The following is a 25,014-nucleotide window of genomic DNA, read 5'->3' on the forward strand; positions in this document are numbered from 1 at the left end:
CGTTGCAAAGTCCACATACTGATGGAATCTAGGAAGCACTGATTTGAGATTTGCATGGATGAAATCTCCCGCAACAATAAACAGTCCATCCGGGTGTGTATTTTGCAGTTCACTGATCTTTGTATACAGTTCCCATAGCGTATTCGCTTAGTATTGGCTGGTCCTGTGGGCACAAAAGGCAGGCATAGGCACAGAGGGGTGTTTTAACCAAAAAGGGCATTTCTAATAACAATAACATACAACATGCAAGAAACAATGAAGAAACAAAACAAAGGAAACCAACAACAAACTCAAACTATAACAAAAACATAGGACGAAACACAGGCGCTATGGAGAAACACATTTGACATAAGCTCTACGGTGAAACACAGGCTCTATGGCGAAACCAGAAGCTCAAAGTGCACAAACAAACCACACATGGATCTAACACAGGACAAGACGAGACTAGAGAGCAGATGACGTAACAGGTTAGTAGCCAAACGAACCCAGATCCAAACCTAACCCTAAGTTCACATACACTCAGCTAAGCATGGCAATAAGCTAAACATGCTACTAGCCAAACAAAGTGTCCTAGACATATAGGAAGCTAAAAACATACAGTGTCCTAAACATACAGGAAGCTAAAAACATACAGTGTCCTAAACATATAGGAAGCTAAAACCATACAGTGTCCTAAACATATAGGAAGCTAAACATACAAGAGCTAAACATGCTAGGGACTACACCAACACTGCCAAGACACAAAACGTGCTTACAAAACCTTAAGACAAACACAAGACTTCACGAGACAGAATCAGCTGAACACACACTGAAACACGAGGGACCTACCCACAAACTAGAGCCTTGAGGCATGCTCATTGGTTACGTTACAAAACAAACTAAAATACAAAACAAGACAAACCAAAATACAAACCAAAATGTCCACATAAATGACAGTAAATACAAACAATGCTCAACCCTGTTTCCCAGACTAAACAACTATTTATAAAAGATGTAATGAGCTACCTTGGTTCGGGTGAGCACCCGCATTACTTGCCTTCTGGGAAACTGAGTCTGCAAACCAAAACTACACAAAGAAAACAGTGACCTCTAGTGGTGGTCCCCTACAGTTGTTGGTGATGGACAAAAATAACCCCACTGACATGTATAGTGTTGTTTAAAAATTTTGTTAAGTTTATTTATTTATTTCAGAATACATAAAAAACAAATGAGGTTAGCGGTTTGTGAAGAAGTATTTTTTTTAAGTATAATGCAGTAAATCACATTAATTGAAACAGAATTGAATGTGTGTGAGTGTGTGAGGTGGAGTACACTACAGCCATGCTTGTAGGCCACGTTGTATCCTGAAACCTGGAGTTTGGTGCTGTTACTCATGTGGATCTGACATTATGTCAGTGAAAATTTTAGTAGCACAATCAGTGTACAGTCTGTGCTAACCTTAAAAGCAAACTCGATCAGCAAGCTTGTTTTAACTACTGGACTTATTCATGCTAATAATAATATGTACTATTAGTAGTTTCAACTGTTTGTTCCCTATAGTCCCACCTCTTTAAACGTGTGATGGAATGAAATTAAAGCACACAACGCTAATGAAATGAAATGGCTTTGCTGCTAAGAATCACATTTTCCTTATAGCACTTTTTATAATTTTACTCATCATGCTTACTGCACTGCTCCTGCAGAGATCCAAGAATACCTAGCTATGACTCCATGTTCACCTGTATCTGCATAATGTATGCACTGTGCTACAGTCCCTTCATAATTTTTACTGAAGAGCTTATATATGATGCCTTATGAATTGCTCCATGCCTTCCACTATAGACAATGCCACCCCCACACCCACTAACCCAATCTGAATACAGAGCAGGTAATTGATCATACAGTTGGTCTATATTATCTCGCATATTATTCACAGTTTAGAACTGAGTTTTAATAATTTCAGATTCATTGATTTATCTGCAGAAACACTTCATCCTGTTTAAAGTCACAGTCTGGAGTTAAAGAGATCAGGAGACTGGAGACACTGATCAGAGTGGGCATCATTAATTACACTGATTTTTCCAGGATGGCACAATGCCATCTAACAGCTCCATGGTATCTGGTTTCATCATGAGTTCAGGAAAATGTCTGTGTAGATTTAGATTTTGCATTCTCTCCTTATTTCTGCTTAAGATTCCTCCTAGGAGTCTCCTAGTCATCACCAGACAAGATTTAACTGCTGTCTCCCCTTCTCTCCTCAACAAGTGGGGGAAAAAACATGAACATGTGCTCACACACTCCACTGCTGCATGTCTAAGAGAATATATTTTTATTATTTCCAAGGTGTGCTCAGTATGACCATAAACTGTCACTGTCCTTTCCTCAAGAAAACATGAGAACTGTTGAGACTTTAACTCACATTACTGCTCAGTCAGTCAGTCAGTCATTATAGAGACAGGATGGATCTCAGTCCTCTCCCTGTGATGTTCTGTGAGTAAATGTTCTCTTTGTGTCTTCATTAGAGTGAGTGTTGGGTATAAAGTTGTTCATCTGCAGTCTAAATGTCCTGTGATGAGCTTATTGTGTGATTAGCACATGTGCTGAATGTTACAGTGTGACATTGTGTTGGTTTTTATGTGATAAGATGATCACACCCTGCACTTTAGTTCAGCCTTTATTCTGCACATATACATTACTGCACAGTGAATTTCTTTATTCTTTGCATATCTCAGCTTTATAACAACCTTCCAATCAGTCCTTCCAATCAACCTTCCAATCAGTAATACAGAGCCTAAACACAGTAAGCTGAGCCAACATTGAAAAACACCATGTTGTGTAGAAAAGCAAAATTAAAGACATTAATGAGAATAGTAAATTTTTAACAGGAAGTAGATTCAATTTTCTGAATAAGAATGAATCGTGTGTGTTTTGTGTGACTACAATGTGCTGTTTTCATGAATAGGTTAAATCATGTTCATATTTTTGTCATGTTCTCTGTTTCTGTTTCCTTTTTAGTGTTGGTTTCACTTGTACCAGAGGCCCATAATCAAGGTGATTTATACACAGTTTATCCTATATAATGTATAATGTACAGTATATTTTTTTATTATTTATATTGTGGCTGATGTTTCTGTACAAAGTGTCAACTGCAATCCACTTTATGCCTTCGGGTGGTTTAACAAGATTTATTGTCAGTTAAGATAAATACAGTGGAGCCTTGGATTACGAGCATAATTCATTCCAGAAGTGGGCTCATATATTAAAACACTTGTAAATTAAAGTGACTTTCCCCCTAAGTAATAATGGAAAATCAAATTATTTATTCCACAGCCCAAAAAATTAACACATAAAAATAATTAATATAAAAAATCAAGTAAAAATAAAACAAATGAACCTGCACTTCACCTTTAAAAAAAGTAAAAATAAATCCCAACAGATAAGTCTTTTCATCAGTGTGCATGCAGATGTTTTTTTTTTGTGTGTGTGCGTGTGCGTGTGAGCCCTTCCCCTCTCAGTCTTCTCATCCTACACAGTAACTCTTCCTCCTCTCTTATTTCAGTTTCACACATACACATTAATGAAAACACTGTTTTATCAGGAAAATTAACAAGGAAAATCACTAATGAAACTCGAGTGTGCGTCACACTAATGAAATCACCGCTGTAAAGTAAAAATAAAACAAATTTATGCTCACTTTATCTTTAAAAAGTACAGCGACAGAGCAGTGTTTCTGTTAAGAGAGAGTGTGTGTGTGTGTGTGTGTGTGCGTGTGGGTGTGTGTGTGTGAAGGCGAGGGGGGAGGGGAGGGGCGCACTGTCCAATGACGCATAGAAAGAGACTTGCTTTAGCTTCACGCAAGCGTGTACTGTTTATTATAACACACGTGTGTGCGCATGTAAAGCAGAACCAAGGTAGTCAAACTGTAATGCTGCCCAGTCTCATATTACTCAGTGGGAAATTCAATTTCTAGTTGTTACTCGGTGAAAATAAAAGACTGAAAAATGATTGATGATGTAATAAAACAGTTTAAACACAAGGGTAGAGTTTTGGGGATATGTTGCTCATTCTGACGTCTAAGCTAGCTTGTTGTCCTGATAATATAACTAGTAATCCTATGTGATTAAATAAATGTGATTGTCATAAACCAAGATAACTCACTCTAACTAAATAAAAAAAAAAGGACTGTAGCATGTGGTGTATTGGTTATCCAGAGTTTGGTTTCTGCATGGGTCTGTTTGTGTGTGTATGTGTGTGTGTGAAGTTTGCATATTCTTACCATATAATATACCACTATGCTTTATTCCCCACCATTCAAAGACATGCAGATTAGGCTAAATGGTGTTCCCAAATTGCCAGTTTGTGTGTGTGTGTGTGTGGGTGGCCCCAAGTTTCTTGTGATTAGCTCCAGGCCTCCTGCGACCTCTAAAGGATAACCAACATAGGGAAGGAGGAGTGAGTGTAAGACCTTAGGAAACACTTAAAGTAGTTTAATGAGGTCAAAATATATATTTTTTTCTTTTTGTATACCAGCTATTTTATTAGATTATTTAAAGATTATCGATATATATACAGATTATATGCCATCTATAGATTAGCAATATAAGGAGATCAATATACTATATAGATTTATTATATAAGGAGAGTCACTACTTCTGAACATGCTAAGTATAAACCAGACACCTTCTCTTTCAGTCACACCAACACAGACTGCATTATTTCTAACAAAACTTATTTTGTAATGTTCATGTGACTTTGTGTGCAGTGCAATCTACTTTATGTATTGTTTAACAGTATAATATTTCTACAGGGAGGCCTAAAGCTGTGGTTTCCATAAAGCCTGATACACACGTGTTCATTGGAGAGATTGCTACTCTTAGATGTGAAATACAGGGAGGAGGAGACACTCAGTGGTCATACACATGGTATAAGAATAACGGCTTCTGTCAATATGGAGTCTCGTTATCTTTCTGGGTTAATTTAAATTCTGACAGTGGTGACTACACCTGCAAAGATGACTATACACAGTTAGAGAGTAATGTTGTTACACTGACTGTATCAGGTGAGTCTGTGTGTTTGTGTTTGTCTTTAAAATCTTATAATTATTTGAGGATTTGGATTTTCAGTTGATAGTGACTGAGGATTGATTAGTGCTGATTTTACTTCTCTGTGTAATCTGGTCATTTCTTTCACAAGAATCATCAGGACTTCCTGGGATTCATATTATATTTACTGTATATCTGTGGTGAGTCAGTATAAATAATAGCACACAGTAAACTGTTAATTAGACTGACACCACAATAATATGAAGAAATACATGAAATTATAAAAAGGGAGAAAATCTTATCTGGCCCTTGGGTGCCATAATTTCTTTTATTAGAGGACACATAGAGACCTTGGATTTATAAATGTGTCCCTTCTCTTTTTTATGAAGATTCTATAATTTTATGATTAAGATTATAAGCTTTGGTAAAACATGTATTTATTTAATTCCAGTTTTAAGTTTCTGTCCCACCCTCTACCATATGTGTGATCTGTTGACAATCTAAATTAAATAGTCATGTGTATCTACAGGATTTAGTGTCTGTATTGGGCTTTTGTTTTACTACTATTTAAGAAACATCTCCTGGATGCACTGGGACGCATCATCAATGATGTTTTCTGAGGTCATTGAGTGTTTAGGGTCGCACAGCATCATACACCCTCACCCAGTCGACCCAGCTGTGGGTGATCAGGCCCCAACTTGCATCCCAGTAGCAGCCCATGGATCTGCCCTTATCATTCAAAGCCACGGGGTGGCCTTCTCAGCGGCTTCGCTTGCGGACTTAATGGCCCTCTTCTTTGCTGCTCCTATGATGCCCAGACTGCTTAGAATCTTGCACAAAGATCTTCCTGCAAATCCCCTGCAGCCTACCTCTATGGGCTCGTAGAAGGTCCTCCAGCCCCGCTCCCTGCACTCCTCCACCAGTTCCTGGTACTTAGCCCTCTACCTCTTGTTGGCCCTCTCAATGTTTTCCTCCCAGGGCACTGTCAACTCCAGTATGATTAGCTGTTTTGAAGACTGAGAGGTCATGATCATATCTGGCCAGAGGGTTGTTGTTGCAATGTGCTGGGGGAACTTCAACTGTTTTCCCAGATCCACCTGCAGCTGCCAGTCAGATGCTGTGTGGAGTAGGCCTGTTGCCATTTGTTGGTGTGCCCTGGGTTTTTCTCCAGCTTTAACAAAGGAGATTGCCTTCATCGGAGCATGTTGGTTTTTGCTGGAGCTGATGGCTGAGGCTAAACTCTCAGTGACTGCCTTGAGCACCTGGTCATGGTACCACTGATAGCAACCCTCCGCCAGAGCCTTCAGGCAGCCACTGAAGAGGTGTTCCAAAGAGCCTCTGCCGGAGCACAGAGGGCAGGAGGGTGTCTCACTTTTTTCCCACACATGGAGGTTCGCTGGGCTTGGTAGGGCATAATAGACTGAACACTCCAAGAAGCGGACCCGCTGGAAGTCTGGCTGCAAGATGTTTGCCCAGGTAATCCTTCGCCTTAGTACACTCTCCCACCTCGTCCATGCTCCCTGTTGCCGTAGTTACACTGCCCTACTCACTCGCTTTTCCTCCACACCCGCTCTAACTTCTTCCTGGATCAGGTGGTGTCTTTCCTTTCCTCGGGTCTGGCTGATGAGGGTCTTTGGAAAGTAGCCCAACCCTGCTCTACCTGTTGCGATGGTGCCCAGCAGTTTCTTTTGTCTTAAGCCCTCCACTTCCTTCCTGTCCTCACCTCGATACCAGATGCTGACAGCTTTCACTCCCTTGAGTCCCTGTAAGGTAGGGCTTCCCTGGTGCATGCCACCATAGGTAGCTGCAGAATGTTACTTATTCCATACAGGGCTGCGCTGGTGAGGCTGCGAAGAAGGCCCAGCCACTTTTGAAGAAAGCTGCTGATCCTCCTCTCTAAGGTCTCAACTGCTGTCATTGGGACTGCATAAATCAGCAGGGGCCATAAAATGCGGGGTAGTATTGAATGCTGGTAGATCCAGGCTTTGAACCTTCCACCGACTTATCTACCTTGGTGAGTCAGGTGCCGAGCTCTAAACTGTCCTTCTGGATGGCTGCTGAATCCTTCAGGCTGAAGTTGAACAATTTTCTCAAGCTCTTGATGGGTTGCTCTGTGATTGTTGGGATGACAATTCCTGAGAACGAAAAATGGAACTTGTCAATCACCTTCCCATTCTTCAGCACCATGGACCTTGATTTGAAGGGCTTAAAACTTATCCTTGCCCAGCTGGTGATTTTTTTGAGCCCTTGTAAAATCCACCTGCACCCTGGTACCGATGTTTTTGTTACTGTGAGGTCATCCATATAGGCTCTGATTGGGGTTGTCGCACACCAGACTTATTCAGAGGCCTTCTGCACTCCACCTCGGCTGACTTAACCACCATACTCATGGCTAGGGAAAATAGCATAACAGAGATGGTACAACCTGTAATTATTCCTTTCCCTATACAATGCCAGTGTGATGTTTTAGACCCAGAACTGACTTTCATCCTTAAGTTATTATAATAATCCAGAATGAGGTCCTTGATTTTCCTGGGAACATGGCGGACGTGCAGAGAGAGCTCTATCAGCTTGTGTGGTATGGACCCATAGGCATTCGCCAGGTCCAACCACAAAAAAGCTAGGTCACCTCTGTTTTCATGGGCCTCTCTAATCAGTTGTGTTACTACTTCCGTGTGTTCCAAGCAGCCAGGTGTGCCGTAGATCCCTCCTTTCTGCACTGACGAATTAATGTAGCTGTTCTTGAGGAGAAACTCGGTCAGTCTTCGTGAAACAATGCTAAAAAAACACCTTCCCTTCCACACTTAATAGTGAAATGGATCGAAACTGACTGATATATCTTGAGTTTTCCTTTTTGGGGATCCAAACTCCCTCAGCACACCTCCACTGATTAGCTACTTTCCCCCTTCTCCAAATCACCTTCAGGATCCTTCACAGGTGCCGTAGAAGTTCTGGGCAGCGCTTGTAGACCAGGTAAGGAATTCCACAGGGGCACGGTGCAGATGCCGATTGGGCCATCTTGATGACCTCCTCAACCTCCTTTAGGCTTGGCTCCTTCAGGTTGAACTCTACTGTTGGGGGGGCTTGGGCGGATGAGGGCTTTGTTGGGCTCCAGTTCCAGATCTCTCAGAGGATTGCTTATGGTGTCTTCGAGAAAGCGATTAACTTGCTCTATGGAGCACTCCAGCCGGCCGCTGCGCTTATCCCCAAGCAGTTGTTTTGTAAAGCCAAAGGGATTGGCAATGAATGCTGCCCGCTTCCTTGCTCACTCTCTTTCCCGTCTCCGGTGCCACTCTGCCCTGCAAAGATTCATCAATTTCTTATGCAAGATGTCTCTCAGTTCCGCTAAGGATTTCTTCTTCTTATCGGTAGCAGCCTTGTACTGCTTCTTGAGGGTGTGGAGCTCCTGATGCAGATGATGTATCTGGGTGGCCCTGCGGTTCATTGTGTAAGACACAGATTGTGATTTTCCTTTGTCAACCTGCCCAAATCTTTCTGAAGCATAGCTAAAAATGATGGTGGTCATTGTTGTCAGTCGGCTGTCCACATCTCCCTTGGCCGTGGCCAGAATGATGTTGGACACATCCTTGTCAAACTGCATCCACTTGCTCCTCTTGCTGGCTGGAAGCCACTTAATTTGGTGCTGTGCAAGTTACTTTGCTTGTATTATGAGTCCGAGGTACGTGGAGGGACTGGGCTCTGTGGGTTGCCTCCTGGCCGGGCTCCTCCTGTGTTTCACCAGGTACAAGACCTGTGCGTTGTACCTCCTTCTCGAGATGTTCCCTTTCAAAGGCTACACTCGATGCTGCGTGAAAACGCTATGGGAATAAGAATACCAACGCCACCGCACTGCAAGTGTCTGGACCCCAAGGTTGTGTAGCGTGTGCGCACAAGGCCTAGAAGGTCTCAGAACTATATCTGGGAAGCTGACTCGAGGACCCGTGAGCCCGGAGTGGCATGAACATCCAGATTATAAAATCTAACAAATGTGTGCGGAGAGGACCACCCCGCTGCGTCACACACTTTCTGCAGGGGAATATCTCCTGCTAGTGCAGTAGATGAGGCGATCCCCCTGGTTAAATGAGCCCTGATTCCTAGAGGCGAAGTGAGGCGCCTTAGAGGAGAGGGCAATAGCATCTCTCACCCAGTGTAGTGGCGGACGCCCCCCCGACCAGGTCCACCTCTTCTACCTGAAATCTCTCCCAGATTGACTGACTATTTCGGGGTGGGGTTTCCATTTCCTGTGTGTCAGAGATTGACTGGACAGTACAACTGCTCCCACATTCATATGCCCTGGAATGTAAATCGCCCTAAGGGACAGAAACCTGGTGCGCTAGCTATTTAGCGGCACGAGCACAGTCCGTCCTGGCGATTAATATATGAAACTGCCATAGTGTTGTCCACCCGCACTAGGACATGGTAGCCTCTCAACTGCTGGAGGAAGTGCTTTAGGGACAGAAATAGAGCCATCATTTCGAGGCAATTGATGTGCCGCGTGAGAAGATGGCCTCTCCAGCTCCCTTGAGTGAAATCCCCTGGTTCTTAGCCACAACTGAAATGCTCTCATGTACAGAAGGCCCAAAGGTGTCACCATGGATACAGCTGCCATAAGAGCTAAGATCTCTGAAAGTGATCATCACTTTCTGGTCTAGCTTGATTTCCTTGAGGGTGTTGAGAATGAATTTGACACGAGCGGGAGACAGCTGTGCCCGCTTACAATCGAATCCCATGTGACACCCAATATGTTGTCCTCTAAACAGGAAAGAGCACACTTTTCGTGGCGTTGGGTCTCAATCCTAAAAAACAAAGATGAGCTAGGCGACATGCTGATGTCAAAGCGCTAGCTACTGAGACTGGGCCAGCCAGTTGTCTATGTAATTCAAATACGGATGCCGTGGAGTCGTAAGAGCCAGAACTACATCCATTTCGTATATGTGCGGATGAGAGAGCTAGACCAAATGGAAGGACCCGATACTGGTAAGCTTCGCCCCCGAAAGCAGCCTTAGGAACCTCCTGTGTTGTGGCAATATTACTATATGAAGTAAGCATCCTTCAATCGATTGTCCCAAATCAATCGCTTGGTAGGATTTGAGAGCAATCACTTTAACAGTCAACATTTTGAAGCTGTATTTATTTATTTTAGATAGCGCCCATGAAAATCTAAAAATTGGACGTAGCCCCCCGTTCCTCTTGGGAACCAAGAAATACCGACTGTAGTAGCCTGACTCACTGTCTGGTAGGGGAACATGTTCCATGGCCCCATTTCCCAGCAACCGAAGAAAAACCGAAGAGCTAACACTTTATTGGAGACTGGTGTTGCCCGAAACACCAGTGGTGGCGAAGCAAAAACACTGACCTCACGAGAACACTTCATTCTCGAAAGGAATTCTGCGTGCCTCTCCCCATTGGGGGGCCACCCCCATGGTCCTGGGCACATGAACCTTCCAGGGAAGAAAAAAGTCTACACAGCTTGAAAGGAAGTATTAGCTTTTTAGGGAGGATGATGTTCCAGGAAAGGGATAGCCTGGAAGCGTATCTTCTATCTGGGCATCATCATATAACCCTGCGCTTTCACCTCAACTATATTTTACCCTCTGAGGTCCGCGCACGCACATATGCGTTTTAAGGCGTTTTCCCCTGATGACGCCAATAAGAACTTAAATTACACTTTCAGTTTTGATCGTACAGACAAGATCTATATATTAATCAAATCTGTAAATTGTCTACTTTTTTTTGTATGCACACATGTTAAAAATAAAACTTTGAGCATTAATAAAATAAAGAAAATAAACAGGGTGCGCTGTCTGTCGCTTTGGTCTGTGTGAACTGCAGGGAGAAACACGTCATTAAAATGAACTGAAACTCAGAAAATATTCCACAGAGAGACACAAAATACATATCTATAGAAATCTTGAATTGTCTACTTTTACATTTACTAATTTAACTCGAAAACAAATAATCTGTTTTTATGTAATCTGTATGAAAGTAAGGAGTGGGACAGATTCTCCTGTATCGGCTCATTACAGCTAATGTGATCCTGCCTCCCCGTGCGCGCGCTGTTCATATGGAAATGAACCTTTCATCAACAGCGCGTGCACAGGGAAGCGAGATCACATCAGCTGTAATAAGAAACAAAACAGAATAAAAACAGATTATTTATTTTCGAGTTGCTGAGTTTCAGTTCATTTTAATGACGTGTTTCTCCCTGCAGTTCACGCAGACCAAAGCGACAGACAGCACACCCTGTTTATTTTCTTTATTTTATTATTTTATTTTACTGCATGTGTATGTACTGTATAGGATGTATGTTGAATTCTTCTGTGTGTGTACAATGTGCACAGGTTTTTCTTATTTGTTTTTAAAATTAAAACAAAAACGGAAAAAAACCCTCTCTCTTACGCACACACAAAGCATTGATTTACATGACATTGTGTGCCGACCTCAGTGACAACAGCCCCATAGCAACATCTAGTGGTCTAATGAAATGAACGTCTTAAGTGTGTCCTCCTAGAGTTGTGAAGGTTTAAAAAATATACATATGTGAGTATTTAGGTTTATATTCTGTTTGCTAATAGTTTAATTTAAAGGAAGATGTGTACAAATTGTGTAAAAGCTGATTTATTGAACTTTAGGTATTTAAGTGAACATGTTAAATATGTTCTATTCTGTATTAGTTGGATTGTGATGCATAAGACACCTTGTTTTATGGTGTCTTTTGTTTGTATATTTAGTTTTACAGAGCTTTTTACATGTAAACTTAGATCAAGTTTAGCATCTCACTCTCTTAGAGGAACTTGTTAGCTTAAGTATCTGCCAAGCTAGTAAAGCACTTTTTGTAAGTCGCTCTGGATGAGAGCGTCTGCCAAATGCCTAAATGTATAACTGTAATAAATTTGCATCAGGATTTTGTATCAAATGTTAAATCTGCTGCTTATGTTGTAAAAGTATAAGCAGCTCTGCCTCCTTCAACATTTCATCCCAACAGCAAAACCTAAACCGACTGTGAGAGTGAATCCTCAGTGCTCCATCTACACTGGAGACACCGTCACTCTGACCTGTGAGCTGAATCAGGGCACTGGATGGGAGTTTCACTGGTACAAAAATAATCAGCAGTTACAGCGTTTGAGTACAGTAAACACAGTCCCTGTGACAGTGTATAATACAGAAGACACAGTGTTTAAGTGCAGAGCACGCAGGTATAACACCTGGGCAGCGTATTACATACACTACTACACAGAGTACAGCAATGAAGTCACGCTTACTGCAAAAGGTAAAAGGTGATTTTTTTTCTATTTCCAACATGATTAAAGTTAGAAGTAGTGAGAATATAAATTGTGCATAACTATAACAATTCCATGTTATTCTATAATATTTTAAATCATGTTGAAATACGTTTAAAACAGAATTTGAGACCAGAGAGGTCTAACAAAGTCTAACTCAGGGTTTAACTCAGTAAAGTAAGTAAATCAGTTAGGTGTGTGTTTATCGGAGAGATTTACTCTCATATGTAAAAAACCCAGACTAGTAAACACAGGTGTTACAACTTATTCAGGAATAAACAAACAAATAAATATACCCAGCTATCATGACCGCTCTTTCAAAGTGATGTGTATTCTGGATACAAAACCTGATGAAGAGTTTAAAATATGTTTGACAAAAATAAATAAATGTAGTCATTGATAGGGTTAAGTTTTCTCTAAGGAGAATTTTATTGTATGTATTTTAATTGATGGAAGGAGTCTCCAGTTTCAGCACTTTGTAAGAGTCAGAGATTTAAAAAAGCATTTAACATTTTAATGTAAAACACGAAAAGAAACACAAATAGCACTAAAAATTAAAACAGTAAGCTCGATGAACATGGACTGAAATAAGCAGCACATTTTAAATGCAAGACAAAAATTAAATTTTGTGCCAGCAGTGAAATCTCAGCTTGCACCCCCTACTGAATCTTTGTAGTGGTCTTGTATTTTTTGTAACAGAAGCTAGACGCTAACTAGCACATGACATAATAGCAATGCAGTCTGGTAAAACCATTGTGTTTATCTGAGTCATAATGTATGCGCTTCATAAAGACTAAAGCCTGCATTATTCATTTCATCAACTGTTAATAATAATAAAAAAAATACGTTCAAAGGTTTACACTCACAGAATTAAAAAAAAAGGTTTCTTTTTAAATTAGATGAAATTTTTGATTAAAGGGTACTGTAGCATTTTCCACTCTTCTTAAACCATCTTTTTATGACAAATTATAAAAAATTCATGATAGTCTCATTAAAATTACTATTCTATAACAATAACACACGCAGGTAACTAGACATTTAAAGGAGCAGGTGTGATATTTTTATTTTGTAGGATGCGAGTATGTGAGTTTGCTTAAGTGACACTAAAATGTGCAATTAGATATTCTGTATTTTGATTGTTTATTTTAAAAAAAATCTACAAATTAATTTCACATGTGTTGTGTAACAGAGAGACCAGCGGTACTGAGTGTATCTCCACAGAGCTGGCTGACTGAAGGAGACTCAGTGACTCTCAGCTGTGAGGTTACAGACTCCTCTACAGACTGGACATTCAGCTGGCACAGAGTTGTTCCCTACAGACATGGTGTGACTAAAATATATTGTAGCGATGGCTCTATCATGTATGTGGAGCTCCTCTCAGACAGCAGCAGAGGATCTGGAGGCTCCTACACTCTCAGTCCTGCTGATCTTAAACACACAGGAGTTTATGTGTGTAGAGGAGAGAGAGGAGAACCAGCCTTACACACACAGTACAGCAATCTACAGACACTATGGATCACTGGTGAGGGAAAATAACAACAACAGTAATTTACTGTAGGATGTGGTTGTGTGAATGTAATTAATGTAACATTTATTTATTAATATTTATAAGGTAAAGAAAGAGCTCTAAATGCTAATAGTTTGCCCATTTATGACATTGATGTTTAAACCCATGTACTGTCTTTCATATGGGTGATTCATCTGTTTTGTTATTTATATCTCTAGATAAACTTGTAAGGATCAGATTGAGTATAAAATGAGTGTTACACTAAAAATAGAGATTGTAATCTTGAGATTCGGTGAACAAGAAACACAACGACCAACTAGCAAAACCTAACAGTGTATTGCACAAAAAAATAAAGGAAAAGTGCAGCAAAACAAACAAAGAAAACGATATTTACAAAATCTAGACAAACTAACAATGGGTGCGGGTGGATTGAATGTCCAAAGTTCAGGTTATTGGTATGACGTATGATGGAAATAAACCAGCAGTTCGATATCGGAGTTAGAGTAATCCAGTGAAGCAGTCCGGTTGGCAATATTCCAGAAATGTACTGAATGAAATGTAATGAATGAACTCCAGCCATCAGGATGTGTTTCCCTTGCTATCTGCTATCATGGACATATTCAGAATGATCTACCTGAGTCACTCTCCAACATGTGAGTAGTACCATTTTGACAGCTGTGGACACATCTGTATGTAAAAAGTAGAGGGGGAACCTTATCTGATAGCACGAGCTCTAGCCATCAGAATGTGTTTCTACTGCTATAAAGGACATATTTAGAATGCTCAAACTTCACTAAACCATCAGATTTACTTTTGCTGTGTAAACAGGTAAGCGGAAACAGAACTTTTAATATTTACTTAGAACATGGACATTTAAACATACTGTACTTAGTTTTAGAATGATGAAACTCTAAGAACTGCAGTAACGGTCTGATACATAAAGGAAGTTATTTATATAGAAAACAGTGTCGAATCAGTATCTAACATTGACAATGAACACATTTAGAGAGATAAAACTCTGCTAATTCACCTGTGGTGTAAGAACAAATCAGTAACAACAGTCAGTTATGTATGAGTACTCGAAAATATAAGGGAAACTGTATCTGACAGTGACAAAGCACAATGTCTTTCCCTGTGGTCGGGAAACAAGTCAGCAGTAACACTGGTGATATTATGTCTGATATTTCTTCTCAGACGTCTTTTCAGCAGAACCATAATGCCAGAATAGAGACCCGTCAGATACAGTCTCAAGACATTAATAATAATAATAATAATAATAATAATAATAATAATAATGAGAGATAATTAGTATTTTATCCGCGTGAAGTCAACTCACTAGGTCACATCAATCTGTATATTAAAGAAATCAGCAAATGGACTAGTGTCCATGTATTTTATTTATAAAAAAAAAATATATATATATATATATATATATATATATATATATTCCCTTGGTAAAATAGCATAAATAAATTATAGGTAGTGTATACCAGAAAAAATACAACGCATGTTATGATAAGTTTCGTTTTTAAGGCGCGTGAAATTCGCCGTCTTTTTCAGGGATTAAAAAGCGCGAACAATGTCTTTTTGGCCTTTATCACGCTCCGTAGAACTTCACTGGTTCACGCATAACCCTCCGTGGGCGAGCCTTCTCCTAAATGCGCGTTCCCTGTGCCGTTTTCACAGGGGTGGGGCTAAAAAAACGTATTCTGATGGGGGAACCAACTTCGACACAGCACCGGGTTCGCTTTATATCTGTGTCAGGTGGCCACATGCGTCTTACCGTTCGGACTGGCAGTGCACTCTCGCGAGAGCACAAGCGGGAACCAATTCACAAAATGTTCACAGGCAATTAAAACCTTCCTCTAGACATGATTTATAGGGCACCTTAGCTTTTTTAACCTTAAGCCTGCTTATATTCACCTGTATAAAAGAGCCCTTTATGTAGCTGCGCTACAACCTGATACAAAGATGATAACATTAGACGGTGCAATATTGTAGGGGGCTTTGTTAATTTTAGACCTACGGCAGTTCTGAGATGATGGTGCCCTCTGGTGGACACGTGATGATTTGACGGCCTGATCATTAGGATGAATTACTACAGTAGTTTCATCCAAAACACTTTAATTATACCCTTTGTGTTGCTTAGTGTCTTTCCTGTACTCAGTGGCACAGTTTTGATTTTGTTTCTTGCTTTTGCATTGTGTTCCATATTGAACTTGGTTATATTCCCATGTCTCTCTTTTGTGTTTAAGGTGAATCTCCTCCAGTCTCTCTGATCATCAATCCCAGCAGAACTCAACACTTTACTGGTGACTCTCTCTCACTGAGCTGTGAGGACCAGAGACACTCTACTGGATGGACAGTGAGACGATACACACACAGTGAGAGGGTATCAGATTGTTCATGGTGCGGATCAGTTACAGGATCTACATGTAAAATCAGTTCCCTTAACACATCCTACACTGGAGTTTACTGGTGTGAGTCTGAATCTGGGGAAAACAGTAATCCTGTCAACATTACAGTGAATGGTGAGTCTATTGTAGTGTGTTTGTAGTGTAGTGTTTTATAATATATTGTAGCGTTTTTACGCCGGTAAGGATTGTGGAGAGACGAGTGAGCTTATTTTGCTGCCCAATGCAAATGGCTGGGAGTATTTTATTCGCTTTGACACAACGGCACATTCAAATAACAGTCACACAACACAAGACACACTTCTGATCCACACACACACACCCTGGCCGAAGCCACTACCCCAGACACCTTTCCCCAACACGGTGAACACATAACAGTCCCTCCCGCAAAGCATGATGGTCATTACTCAAACCCCACCCACGCCACACTGCCCCCACCCGAGCTGTGACCGTCCCCGGTCACCATGGCGAACTCAGTCTAGCAGGCGTGACGGTGGTCGGCGCTGGCGTTGTGAACGCCGGAGTCTTTTTGCGGGGGAGGCGGACCGGCCTCCACAGAGCTCGATGTTTTGCTGACGTGGGGCTGGTAGAGAGCAAGCCGGTCCCGGTGGAGCACGACCAATCGCGACCGCCCCGTCAACCGCACCCGGTAGACCACGTCAGAGAGCTGAGCAATGACCGTGCAGGGGCCCACCCAGTGCGACATAAGCTTAGGCGAGAGCCCCCTTTTTCTTCCGGGGGAATACACCCAAACCTGCTCCCCAGCAGCAAAGTCTCGCCCCCGGCTGTGAGTATCATACAAGCGGCGCTGCTTCACCCCGGCGTTCGCCAAGTGTCTACGCGCCAGCTCATGGACACGAAACAGTTTGTCTTTTAAAGAACAAAAGTAATCCATCCCCGGCTTCGCGGGTAAATCCACTTGTGGAGGAGGCCCGAACACAAGGTCCACGGGCGTGCGCAACTCGCGACCGAACATTAACGCAGCTGGCGTGAGCTGTGAGGACTCCTGCACCGCTGTGCGATAAGCCCAAAGCACGAGAGGCAAATGTTCGTCCCAGTCCTTTTGCCAGTCGCTGGTAAGCACAGCGAGTTGGGTGGTGAGCGTTCGATTAAAACGTTCCACAAGGCCGTCACTTTTCGGATGAAGGGGCGTGGTGCGGGTCTTTTTCACCCCGAGGCGCTCGCACACCGCTGCGAATACCTCCGCCTCGAAGTTACGCCCCTGGTCGCTGTGCAACTGCTCCGGGGCGCCGAATCGGCTGAACACCTCATCCACCAACACTCGGGCCGTGGTGGAAGCGCTCTGGTCAGGAACAGCAAATGCCTCCGGCCACTTGGTGAAATAATCCATGGCTACCAGCACATACCGGTTCCCGCGATCGGAGATGGGAAAAGGCCCAAGAATGTCCACGCCCATACGCTCCATGGGTGCCCCCACCCGAAAATCTTGCAAAGGTGCTCGCGAGCGCTGGGTAGGGCCCTTCTTTGCCGTGCAGACGTCGCATCTGTGAACAAAGAGTTCACTATCAGTGTGACAGCCCGGCCAGTAGAAGTGGGCGCGCAACCGCTGCAGCGTTTTGGTGACTCCGAAGTGTCCAGCACCCGCATGGCCGTGAATCATTCCCAACACCCGTGCCCGCAGAGTCCGCGGCACCAGCAGCTGAAAAGATTCGCCAGCGCCACACGGCCGTTCCCAGTGGCGGTCGAGTAAACCCCCCCGCAACGCTAGTCGATTAAACTGCGAGTGGAGAGCTTTTTCCTCTTGTCCCAAGTGAGCAACTGCGGCATAATCCGGTCTCTGGCCCGCGTTAACCCAACCCAGTACCCGTTGCAGCGCCGGATGCTTCTCCTGCTCGGCAATGAGCTGATCACGGTCCATCTGTGGCACAGGCGGAACGACTACAGGCGATGCTTTAAGCGACGCGGTAACTCGGCTGCACGCTAGCTCGGACGGCGGATTACCGACGGAGACTCCGGAGGATTGCGCAGGGATAATGTTCCGATTCACGGGGGTCGGGGAGTGTTCGATGTCGCGACCACGCACGCGCTCTTCAACCCGCTCGCAGTGCCGACAACGCTCTTTGCTACACGGCCGGCGGGATAAAGCGTCCGCGTTACCATGCAGTTTTCCAGCTCGGTGCTGGACGGTAAAGTCGTAGTCCTGCAACCGCTCTTACCAGCGCGCCAACTGCCCCTCGGGCTCTTTAAAACTAAGTAGCCACACCAGCGAAGCGTGATCGGTCCGCAGCGAGAAGGATTGCCCGTATAAATATGGCCCAAAATGTTTTAGGGTCGCGACGACCGCTAACAGCTCGCGCCGCGTGACGCAGTAATTTTTCTCAGGTCCAGACAATGCGCGGCTGAAGTAGGCGATAACACGCTCTTTACCCTCGGACACCTGAGACAGGACAGCCCCCAGCCCTACATCGCTCGCGTCCGTGTCAAGGATAAACATACGAGACACGTCAGGGTATCCGAGAACGGGCGACGTGACCAGAGCTTCCCGTAACCGAGTAAAAGCACGCGTGTGCGCCCTGTCCCAGCGGAACGGCTGATTCTTTTTCGTGAGGCCATGCAGCGGACTGGCGATCGTGGCAAAATCCTTCACGAACCGGCGATAGTAAGAAGCTAACCCGAGGAAGGTGCGTAGCTGGGACACATTTAGCGGTTCAGGCCAATTCTGTACCGCCGCTATTTTTGTTGGATCGGTGGCAATCCCTTTAGCACTAATTACATGTCCTAGGAAGCCGGTCTCTCGCCGCAGCAGCTGACACTTTTTAGGGTTGAGTCGCAAATTCGCCCGCCGGATAGCCAGAAATACTTCCCATAGGTTAGCTAGAGCGACCTCAAACTCCCTGCCGTGCACCAGTAAATCGTCCAGGTAAACGACACAACGGTTGCGAGGAATATCGGCTAGTACCTTCTCCATCAACCGTTCGAACGTAGCTGGAGCGTTACATAGGCCGAACGGCATGCGCCGGAATTGCCATAGCCTTACGGTCACCTGCGCTGAACCGGAAGCGGAGCGACTCCTGCAGCTTTGCCCAGTCCTTCCACTCATCAGCCCAGAGGTCTTCCAACGCCCGCAGCGCGTCACCCTCCAACGAGAGGGCCACCCGGACGGCTGTTTCCGCCGAGGACCAGCCCGCGAAGTCGGCGGCTAGCTCTACCTGGGCGAGGAACGCGTGGGGATCGACGGCGCCGTTGTAGGCCGGCAGGCGCAGCTGCAGGTCGCTTCGCTGGCGGACGGGGCACGGAGCTGTAGCTTGCTCCGGTGCTGCGTCACTGGAGGAATCCCCCCCAATGTCCAGTGCCGGAACCTGGAACGTGCAGCTCCGCTCCGGTCGCCGCTCTAACCCGCTACTCTCCATCCCACTTCTGACACCAATGTAGCGTTTTTACGCCGGTAAGGATTGTGGAGAGACGAGTGAGCTTATTTTGCTGCCCAATGCAAATGGCTGGGAGTATTTTATTCGCTCTGACACAACGGCACATTCAAATAACAGTCACACAACACAAGACACACTTCTGATCCACACACACACACCCTGGCCGAAGCCACTACCCCAGACACCTTTCCCCAACACGGTGAACACATAACAGTCCCTCCCGCAAAGCATGATGGTCATTACTCAAACCCCACCCACGCCACAATATACACATATATTCAGAATAGATATTGAATATATATATATATATATATATATATTCAGAAATACTCTCTGTGAAAACTCCACAGATTATGAGTTAGTTAAATTGTGCATGTGCTTCTCTCTGTTCTAGCTGGTGATGTGATCATAGTGAGTTATGTTTAATAATTCTGTATATTGTTGTGTGTATGCATTTTTTTCCATAATGAGTGTATGTCCACTTCATGTGTATTGAAACCCACATCAATAATAATAATAATAAAATTCAGAACTCCCTTAGTATTAATAAGTAAGGGATATCAGAGGGCATGTGTTTTCTTTGTTTATGATGATTGTTGCTGTGTGTAGCTAACTCTTTTCATTTAGTTTACATTTAAAAAGCTATGGTGTTTAAAAGGTGTTTGTGATGGAGATTGCAAGGTGACAATTGTGAAATGTGTCCATTTTGTATTTTCTCTAAATTTGTAAAAATATATATATATATATATATATATATATATATATACACAATCCAATGGTTACAAAGTAGCACAAGATGTTTGCCTCTGTTTTGTAACTTCACCATCATTTATAAGCATAAACAACTTGTTAAGGATGAGTTGGGTATTTAGTTTTATTTCTCAATATGCATAAGCATGTCTGATAACACTTAAAGTCGCTGTTGTGTGTAACGTGGGTGTAACCATACTTACGGCCACCGCACGAAACCACGTAGGTGAGATAGGGGCATTGGTAGTTACCAGATTATGGGCCAAACTTCGCTAAGTAATGATGGTAAAATAATTATAAAGGTTTTGACTAAATCAACATGCATTACATTTTCTGCAATGGAAAAGTGTTCAAACTAGATACTTTTATCAGAAAGTAACGCTGTAATGCAACCGATTACTTTTTAAAGACAGTAATTTTGTAATGTAATTAGTTACATTAAAAAAATGAATGTCTTCCAACACTGGTTAAAGTGCATTCATAGCTTAGTCTGTGAAGACTCCACAGGTAATAAGTTCGTTATCTTGTACATGTGCTTCTCTGTGTTCTAGTTGGTGATGTGATCCTGGAGAGTCCTGTCCATCCTGTGACTGAGGGACATCCTCTGACTCTACACTGTTTATATCGCAACACGAATCCCTCAATCCTCCGAGCTGATTTCTATAAAGATGGATCAGTTCTCCAGACACAGACTACAGGAGAGATGATTATCCATAAAGTCTCAAAGTCAGATGAAGGTTTCTACTACTGTAACCACTTTTCAGAGTCACTGAAAAGCTGGGTCTCAGTCAGAGGTGAGAAATTATTTAAATATTTCATTAGATGGAACTATGTTTTAATGTGTTGAACTTGTTATCACCCAATAATGTAAACTTTAGTATTAAGCCTGTTTGAGTCTGTGTACAACATGCTATGATAAAGTAACTGTAAATGTAAATAAATGCGGAGAAATTGCAGATGGAGCTAAAACATACATTTTACCATAAATAAAGCAATGTTTTCATTATTTATCCTGTTTCAGCTCCATCAGGTGTAGAAGCTTTATATTCAGTGCTCATGCTGATCAGTAGTGTAGTGACGGCCTCTCCGTATCTGCTGGTCACCATCATTCTGCTACTTAAATGTTACAGAGCACGAGGTGAGAACGTTTTCAGTTCATCTCTACACATTTTTTCTTTAGGAAATGTACAAAGCATTTGATTAACTACATTTGGGAAGGTTAACCACTGGTCCAAATTTTCTCCATCTGTGAATAATGGGTTTGAAATGCCTTAGAAATGACTTTGTAACACTTTTGGGATGAATAGATGACAATTACTTTATTTCTCAACTGATCTGTGACATGATGTGTTGACCAAATGCAGTTTCAGTTTGGTTGCTTTTCTGTCATAATCAACTGAAATAACTGAAACAACTTTTTTAATACTTTTAACAGATCACACTCAAGAAAAGAGAATTAAAAATCCAGTCACAGAGGAGTGAACAACGTTTATCTATATAAAGAGGATCTACTGACTGGAAATATAAATAAATATATTTATTATATATACTGATTTGTAATTTTCCTGTTTGTCACTTCAATGTTCAGTATTTTATAGTCACTTTTATTCTCATGACCTAAGACCTAGTTCTGTACTTGAACAAGAACAGGTAAGATGTGCTTAATATACAGAGTGTATATGGTTTAATTTGCGTTATGTCAGAATGAAAATGTACAGTGGAATATTTTCCAGTGCAGGTTGTGTATTCTGATTACATTTAGAGCAGTTGGTGAAAAGCTCAGTTTTACTGGAGTTTACTGCATTCAAAGTGGACTTAATGCCAGATAACGTCTGACTGCTGCCTGTATTTCATGCCATAGCACAATGGTTTTGCGTCATCTTACCAGCTGGATATTAGTACAGAACTCCTACAATTACACACATCTTACACCCTTCTCACCTTACTTTTGTTTCACCTAATAATGCATAATATTGTGTAAACACTTAATAGTGCTAATTTCTTGTCTCATCTGAATTTCTTTACTAATTTCTTATAAAATAATCTTTTTTTTGTTAAGATGAAGTGTGATGTCTGTTTGTCTGTAGTGCTCCAAGAGTGCAGTAATTTATTTATTTAATCATCCATCTAATCATAAAGGGACAGCAGCCCATTGATTTTCCTTTTACACTGACAGCATAAGACCAATCACATGGTGTCAGAGGTGTAGTGATAAAGTATCTTTCTCTGCTTGTATAAAATCTTTTCAACCCACTTCTCTTCCCTTCTTCTCAATGCTTCATGTCAAAATAGACAAACTTAATCAGGCTTGGAAGCTTAAAACTTTGGACATGCTTGCTGGGGCTGCTGCATTAGCGTCTACCTAGTCATCAGTGTTTATGTTTGTGCAGCATCATCAGGCAAATGTAGAAGAGCAGCTCTGTACTGTAATTTTGCCGACTGTAATAAAATTTAGTTTTTCTCTCCTCATTCTTTCCTTGAATATTGGAGGAATAAAAGAGCACAATACTTCATCAAGTATTTCTCTGTATATTTGTGTTCTATCGCTGATCGGTGTGCATATGAAGATGAAGAGGTTGTTGGTTCAAACCCCAGCACCACCAAGTTGCCACTGTTAAGCCTTTAAGCAAGGCCCTTAACCCTATATGCTTCAGGGGCGGTATATAGCGGCTGTCCCTGCGCTCTGACCCCAAATGTGATGTGCAAAAAATATATAATTTGACTGTGCTAAAAGGGGCATGTGACAAATAACTGAATATTGATCTTAATATTAAATTATTAAAAGTAGTTGTTTTTACTGAGCCCTGATCATGGCCTGATTGTGGCCAACACTACATAACTAGCTATAGCTTTTTATTTGCTGACTCGCTCACTTGCCATCTTCTGCTCTTAATTCATCAGTCATGGCTTCACAGAGCTCTCCCCACCTGACACTGCTTTGCCAAATAGAGATGTTGAGCAAAATCCTCAACCATGCAGAGAGCTGGACAAACATCAGCTGAGCAGGGGGCAGTGACATGCCAAAGCTAATCACCAATCTGGCACCCATGTCAAGATTTAGCAACCCTTAACATTACAGGAACTGACATGAGATGGTGGAATGGCTGACCTGGGCCACCTGGGATTCCCCCTAGTGGATCTTGACCATATTCATATACATTGATTTAGCCATTTTGGTGTTTTTTGTTTAAAATTGCCTTTAGTTTTCTGCATCTGCTGATATTAACTCCATACAGGTTAGTTTTTTTTTTCTTATTTTAATTTCAGATTGTATTGAATAGTTCTGTTTTAACGTATTTGAATTATGTCATGACTGAAATTATTTAGTGGACACTACTAGAGGGGGTAGTCAGTGATCATGGTCTGTAAATGGGTGTGGGAGTGATCATGTGTGAGTGAGAGAACATTTCTTAAACACAATTAACTGAATGATTTTATGCACTTCTGACACATGATTTGCTAATTGGATAATTCCACAAGTGAGCAATGGTATAAAGCAAGGGTAGACATTAATAAGCAGTGCTGTAAATAAGCTAAATATCTGAATGTACATTAGATTTAAAAAAAATCATAACTGTAACCATAGTAAAGTTAAACAGTCTTAATATAAAAAAGGAAAGATTAGTTTACGCATCTGTCTCTCTCTCTCTCTCTCTCTCTCTACCTCTCTCTATATGGGTGACTCTATGAGACGACAGGATGTGGTTAGTCTTTAACCACTGCAACACAAACCACTATTCTGTCAGTCAGTCATTGTAGAGACAGAATGGATCTCAGTTCTCTCCCTGTGATGCTCTGTGAGTAAATGTTCTCTTTGTGTCTTCATTAGAGTGAGTGTTGGGTATAAAGTTGTTCATCTGCAGTCTGAATGTCCTGAGTGATGAGTTTATTGTGTTATAAGGACATTGTGTGTACTTCAACATGACTGGTCAGGTGGATCAGTGGATCCATATCTGTTATGAGAAGGGTTTAGTTTGATGTGTAACTACTCTCAGTAACTATGATAGTTCAACAGGTAAGAGTACAAGTAAAGCGAGTTTAAAACACAGGATTTAAATAATCTAATGAGTGTAAACGAGTCTGTATTGTTGGAATCTGTACCTGATCTTCTGTGTCCTGCTGTCATCTGCTGCTCAGTGACAACCTCTCATCATTTCATCTGCTAAAAATTGACTGCATGGTGTTTGCACTTTCATTAGTGGAAAGTTTGTGACTGGCTTTAATGTGATGTCTTTAGTCGCTGTGGGTTCCTGTGAAAATCTTTTTTTTTTTTACCATTAACTTTTTTTTCAGCAATAACTTTGCTTAGAATGTTTCATTACATACATTTCCATTATTGTTGGAATCTAATGTCTAATATCATTTTAATTCACATTAATACCATACTAACATACATTACTTTCTTATTTCTCTTTTTAATAATTCTAATGATTATTTACCTGTCTGTGGTAAAAATTAAAATATTACTGGGCAGAAACAAACACTTATTAATTCTGAGCACACACAGTCCAGTGCGGGTATTAGATACCTGAGAGCAGAGACGAGCACATGGATGTGGTTTATTTTCTATTTTAGTAAAGTAGTTCAAATTTAGCAGTGGAAGATGTAAGAAAGTGTGAAGGTAAACACATGAGAGCAATAACTTACACACAA

At 41.9% G+C, this 25,014-nt stretch overlaps 1 protein-coding gene across 1 annotated transcript; it reads left to right on the top strand.

Annotated features, from left to right (window-relative positions):
• Positions 1 to 2,438: 2,438 nt before the first annotated feature.
• On the top strand, positions 2,439 to 24,195 carry LOC128511258 (Fc receptor-like protein 5). Its single transcript, XM_053484069.1, has 9 exons — positions 2,439 to 2,469; positions 2,995 to 3,030; positions 4,787 to 5,038; positions 12,007 to 12,291; positions 13,491 to 13,823; positions 16,064 to 16,339; positions 20,913 to 21,155; positions 21,383 to 21,499; positions 24,191 to 24,195. Exons 1-9 carry the CDS (start codon positions 2,439 to 2,441, stop codon positions 24,193 to 24,195), a joined length of 1,578 nt encoding a protein of 525 aa, XP_053340044.1.
• Positions 24,196 to 25,014: the final 819 nt, after the last annotated feature.

Source organism: Clarias gariepinus, chromosome 1 (genome assembly GCF_024256425.1).
Source record: "Clarias gariepinus isolate MV-2021 ecotype Netherlands chromosome 1, CGAR_prim_01v2, whole genome shotgun sequence".
Lineage (NCBI taxonomy): Eukaryota > Metazoa > Chordata > Actinopteri > Siluriformes > Clariidae > Clarias > Clarias gariepinus.